The sequence below is a fragment of the Tupaia chinensis genome, unplaced genomic scaffold, assembly GCF_000334495.1.
Source record: "Tupaia chinensis unplaced genomic scaffold, TupChi_1.0 Scaffold000494_1, whole genome shotgun sequence".
NCBI classification, from domain to species: domain Eukaryota; kingdom Metazoa; phylum Chordata; class Mammalia; order Scandentia; family Tupaiidae; genus Tupaia; species Tupaia belangeri.
In genome coordinates this window covers 1883337-1889035 of record NW_006160006.1, presented here as the reverse complement: position 1 = coordinate 1889035, position 5699 = coordinate 1883337, and the positions used below count along the sequence as shown (strand labels likewise).

Below are 5699 nucleotides of genomic sequence, written 5' to 3'. Positions count from 1 at the left end.
GGCGTGCCCCGCCAATGGCCTTGCCTCCTACCAGACGCTCACCAGCTGCCCTGCCGACAACTACCAGGCCTGCCTGGGCTCCTACGCCGGCATGATTGGTAAGCTCTGTGCCCGCGGCTTATGGCAGCCCCGCTGCCTCGATCTCCGCCGGGCAGGGACCCGGCCCAGCTCCCGGCTCGCCAAGCTTGGCTTTGCTGAGGGTTCAGAAAGAGCTGTGTTAGGGAGCCGGGGCGGGGTGGGTGGCCACAGTGCTCTGTCCAGGGGAGGCTGGCTATCAGGCCTGGGCGGGCTCTGCAGGAAGACGAGGTAGTGACACTCGTGGCAGGATTCTGGCACCCCAGGCACCAAGCTAAGCAGTTCTCGGGGACTGTTGTTCGAACCCTCTCCGACACTCTTACTGGAGAGGTGCTGGCACCTTCACTTTGCGGAGGAGGAAACTGAGGCACAGGGAAGCTGGTCACATGGGCGGACTCAGCAGCTGGGTAATGTGGGCGCCAGGACCTGATCCAGGGCGGGAGCCTCGTCTCCCTGAGGCTGGAGGGTACCCTGCTTATTAGTGAAGGGGGAAGCCAGGCAGAGGGCCCCTGGGCGCCTTCCTGCCGTCTGGTGGCGGGCAGCCCGGCGCTCTGCGCTCTGGCTCCCGTGGCCACTGGGATAGCAAGGCTCCGAGTTAGGGCTGTGAGCTGTGGGTGTGTGTGCCCAGGGGCGGGAGGGAGGGCGACGGCCAGGCCTCTGCCCTACGGTGTCGGGGCCACACCCAGAGGCCTCTTTCCTGCTCCTCTCTCCTCCCCCGCTCCTGCGGCCCAGGGTTCGACATGACGCCCAACTACGTGGACTCCAGCCCCACCGGCATCGTGGTGTCCCCGTGGTGCAGCTGTCGTGGCAGCGGGAACATGGAGGAGGAGTGTGAGAAGTTCCTCAGGGACTTCACCGAGAACCCTTGCCTCCGTGAGTCCCAGAATGCTCTCCCCGTCCCCAGAAGTCCCTTAGCCCCTCCCAACAGCACGGCCTCTGCCTGGTGGTGTCCCCTCCTCCCTGCGGCAAGTTCCCACAGAACTGTCAGGAAAGCGGGGTCCCACCTCTTTATCAAGGGGAGTAGAGCTTCAGAGACGGCAGTGATACACATGGGCTTCTCTGTGGGCGACGCTGCCCCTGGGGACCTGGGGCTGGCCCTGGGGAGGCACCCAGCACTGCAGTAGGCCAGCCTCGGTTTACTGCTGGCGGCTGAGAGTCTGTGTAGGTCAGGCTGGAGGTCTCTGGTCTGTTGTCACAGCTTTACCCAACCTCGCCCTCCCACGAGGACCTCGGTTCTGTCACTTCTCCCTGTAATGGGTCTCGTCCCCTGGGACCCAGTGACTTGGTTTTGAAGTCATCGACCTCTCACCGAAAGGCTGGCAGGAAGGTTGGCTACTGCAGAGCCCAGGCTGCCTTGGTCTGTCCAGGCTGACTCCCCCTGCTACCAAGGCCCACCTGGAGACCTCGCCCCACCTTCCTCTTTCTTTCCTCCCTCCCATCTGTCTGTCCATCTTCCTTCCTTTCTGTACAGTCCTGGGGGTCAGAGATGCAGGTCACAGTGGCTGTCGCTGAGGGCCGTGGGGCCCTCACTCACAGTGTGGGGTGGGCTGTGCTGGGGGCCTACGCAGGCCCTCGGGGAGCCCATGTCGGCTAGGAGGAGGGAGGCCCTGCAGCTGAAGTTGTGCCCTGGATGGTGAGGTGGGCAGTGGCCAAGGAGGCCGGGAGCACCCGCCAGCCCACCCAAGCCAAGGTCTGGGCTCTGCAGACGGGCTCAGTGGGTGGAGGGAACTGCAAACCGCTCAGCCTTGCTGCTCAGCACCGAAGGTGGCCGACGGCAGGGTCCCCTGGGCAGGTAGGCATACCTGTCGTGAAGGGCCCTGCAGACCCGAGGCTTTGGCTTTGCCTGTCCCACAGGTGGGGTGCACTGCGTGGCGGGTGAAGGGACCTCAGCAGGTGGTCAGAGATCAGACCAGCGCTGCAGCAAGCTGTCTGGTTGTGACGAGCATGCCGTGTGCAGGGCGCTGGGGCCGGCCATGGAGCCCAGGGCATGCTGTGGCTGCTGCTTGTAGAGAACACAGGGACCCTGAGCAGAGGGCGGGGGCGGTGAAGGGGCTGCCGTGGAGAGGTCTCTAGGAGGTAGGGAGGTGGGAGAGGTGCCCCTGATTCTGCCTTGGGGGCTTGGGCCCACAGAGAGGCCCCCTTCACGACAGGACTGCAGGGGGAGCTTGGTTGGCAGTGGGAGGAGACTGCACTGTGCAGGTGGAGACCTGAATTAGAGGCACGTGTGGGGACACGGAGTGGTCTCTGGGCCCATGGTTGTGGGGGCGGTCTTGGCACAGTTCTGCCCAGGAGGTCCGACTCGCTTGTCCTCAGGACCGGCACTCGGTAACGGCGTGAGGGGAGGCCGGCGGGGGAGGTGTGTACTGTGGAGAGGGTGGTGCTGAGTCTGGGGACCTTGGGATGGCAGCGGTGGGACCAGAGTGCCCCAGGCAGCAGAGGAGCACGCAGGGGCTGAGCCGGGGAGCAGGCTGAGGAGAGGCCAGAGAGAGGAGGCGGAGGAGAGGCTCTCGGCGCCTCACATCCGTTGCCTCTGTCCCAGTGTCTCTGTCTAGTCTCTGTCTCAGCCCCCTCTGGCTGTGCCCCTCTCTTGACCTGAGACCCTCGTAGGTACCTGACTGTCAATGGGTCTACCCCACCCCACTCTGGGCCATTCCAGGGAAGGCGGTGGGCAGGGTAGGGCCCAGGGGCAGGGGCGAAGGAGGCGGGTCCCAATCTCTCTGCATCTACGCAGGGAACGCCATCCAGGCCTTTGGCAACGGCACAGACGTGAACGTGTCCCCTAAGAGTCCCTCGTTCCAGGCCACCCAGGCCCCTCGGGTGGAGAAGACGCCTTCTTTGCCGGAAGACCTGAGTGACAGCACCAGCCTGGGGACCAGCATTATCACCACCTGCACGTCTGTCCAGGTGAGGGCACGGCCGAGGGTCTGGGCATCGCCACGGGGCCCGGGTGACAGACCTAGGAGCTCTGTGGATGGGAAGTGTCAAGGAGGGGTGTTCAGGGGCCGGGCCAGGCCTGCCACACCTGGAGCAGTTAGAGCTGGAAGTGAAGCCAGTGTAAACAGGTACAGACCCTGGGGGGGCCACAGGCCACCTTCGGTGGGACCGAGGTGACAGCATGAGATTGGAGAAGGGGCAATCTGAGGCAGACAGCACTGCCTCTGTGGGGTATGCCTGGTGCTGCCCACAGTGGCCTCTCACAGTCCTGGCCAGGTGCTGGGGAGTCACCTCCAGCCGCCAAGTCTAGAGGGGACCGGACTATAGGCCCTCCTGCAGAGAGAAGTGGTGGTGGGTTGGCCAGGCTGGATCTTGGCACCTGGAGATGCTGGTGCCGTGTCTGGATAGGATCCTCCCGGGCCAGGTCCCTGGTTCTGCTTCTGCTGCTTGAATGGCCAGCCCCATCGGCAGTGACCCTGCTCCTGGCCGGGGTCTCTGTGCGGCAGTTGGGGCCTTGGCTAGCTGACCGGATGGCCTGGCAGGTCACCTACGATGTACTAGGGATTAGTGGTACTTCTGGCCAAGAGCGGGGATTGAGGTGTAATTTCTGGGGCTTCCCAGTTTTTCCGGTGGCCAGAGCTTGCCAGCACGTGCCTCGGAATAAGCCCTTCGAAGCCAGGACAGAGACGCGTGCCCCGAGCTGTTGCCCACGGACCACTATCATGGCACAAGCAAAGGACTGGCCTCCTGCCTTTTCTCTGGTCCGTGTCCCCGTGGCGGGCCCAGTATAGAACCCTGGACTTGGCACCCAGCTGGCCGCCTTTCTTGGCCCTTCCCATCCACAGAGCTCCCAGGTGGCACACCTGGTAGGGCGGGACTGGCCGGGCAGTCGTCAGCTGTCTGCCTGCCGCGCACTGGGGCAGACATCCCAGATGGATCACCGCGCTCTTCTCCCTGAGCCCAGAGGAAGACTCCGGATCTTTCTCTACGGCGCCGTCTCGCGCTATGGCCGATTAACGGGGTGGAGGTGGATGCCGTTCCTGATCGGTGGCATTTGTTCATTCACTCATTCATGCATTCACGTACTTAGTAAATATTTATCGTGTGGCTGTGATGAGCCCAGCACTGCTCAGTGCCAGGCTGAGAAAACACGCTTCCTGCCTGAGAAGCTCTGCGCGTGTGGACTGACGTGCCCCGGCCGACTGCTACACACTGCCAGACTTTAGAACTTTGTTCTCCAGGGGCCCGAGGACCTGGGACCTAACGCTGAGGATGCTGGCGGGGGGTGGGCCTTAGTGCTGCGAGGGAGGGGCCGGCACTCTGCACCGTGTCCCTGTGCTTAGCCATGCCGGCAGTGGGTGGCCTGGCCCAGGAGAGCTGATCCCCTGTCCTCACTGGTCCTCCCCTTCCCCAGGAGCAGGGCCTGAAGGCCAACAACTCCAAAGAGCTGAGCATGTGCTTCACCGAGGTGAGTGCTGGGGGGGCAGTTCCCAGGTGAGCCCGGCTCGGGGCCCCCAGGTCTCACTGCAGGGCCGGCCAGCTGCACTCCGGGCCACCTGGGCCTGGACGTGGGGAGTGCCATGGCTGTAGTCAGGGCCCATGGTCATCCCCTCACGGGAGAGAAATGCCCAGCCCATCCTCACTGTTCAGGACGAGTATACCGGGTGCCGCCTGGCTCTGGCTTTGTGACATTTAGGGGGCACAGAGATGGAGACCTCCCTTCTGGAAGGAGCCCCCCGCCCGGGAGTGTGTATGTGATATACAGACCCCAGTCGTCGGTGGGAGGATGAGGCAGTGAGATGTAGAGATGGTTAGAGAGTGCAGGGAAGGCTGCATGGAGGAGGAGGGATTCGAGCAAATGTATGAATGGGAGGATGCGGGGCTCCATCTCCTCCAGAAGTACCTCCTTCTGCCACCTCCCTCCTCACGCGACCCCCAGCCCCAGCATGCAGGGCGGCCCATTTTCCCGGAGATTGTTGCTCTGCCCACAAACCCGAGGGACAGAGCAGTCCCTTTTGTCCCTGCCTGGCTCCAGGGTACAAGGGAGAGGCCTGGGTGGCGGGAGAGGGCAGGGACCGGAGGGGCGTGGAGGCTGGGCCCTTCCCCTCGCCTGGGCCGGCTCTGCTGACGGCCTGTTTTGTTTCTTGTCGCCCTTCCTGCCATGGACTCAGCTTACAACGAACATCATCCCAGGGAGTAAAAAGGTGGTCAGACCCAGCGCGGGCCCCAGCAGCGCCTGCCCGTCAGCTGCTGTGACTGCACTGTCCCTCCTGGTCCTGACGCTGGCCTTGTAGGCCCGGGCGCCGTCGGACAGGAGCGCCCGCCTGGCGGAGTGGAGACAGACACACGCACCTTGCAAAAAATTTCTTCCCACCTTGTCTCTGAACCTGTCACCTCCCAGGTTTCTTCTCTGGAGAAGTTTTTCTAAACCAAACAGACAAGCAGGCGGGCAGCTGAGAGCCGGCCCGGAGGCGCCCTGGCAAGGGGGACCCAGCGCTCGCAGGGCGAGGTGCCCGGCACTTTCTCCTGGCATGGTCTTCTCTGCATCTTCTGAAGCCAGACACCGGAATGAGACCCCGACAGCGACGGGACCTGTGGCCGTGCCCGCTGCAGGCCGAGGGCAGGACAGCTGTGGCCAACCTCTCGAGCTGCCCACTGTGGGGAACCGGCGGCGGCATGACGCGGGGCTT

At 63.8% G+C, this 5699-nt stretch overlaps 1 protein-coding gene across 1 annotated transcript in view; it reads left to right on the top strand.

The window, feature by feature from the left end:
* GFRA2 (GDNF family receptor alpha 2) overlaps positions 1-5676 on the top strand; it is a 68418-nt gene extending 62742 nt beyond the window's left edge. Inside the window, exons 6-10 of the mRNA XM_006156442.3 lie at positions 18-98; positions 808-948; positions 2807-2979; positions 4424-4477; positions 5181-5676. Of these exons, the coding sequence (XP_006156504.1) occupies positions 18-98; positions 808-948; positions 2807-2979; positions 4424-4477; positions 5181-5303 (572 nt within the window). The 3' untranslated portion in view covers positions 5304-5676. The remainder of the gene's footprint in view (positions 1-17; positions 99-807; positions 949-2806; positions 2980-4423; positions 4478-5180) is intronic.
* The last annotated feature ends 23 nt before the right edge of the window (positions 5677-5699 follow it).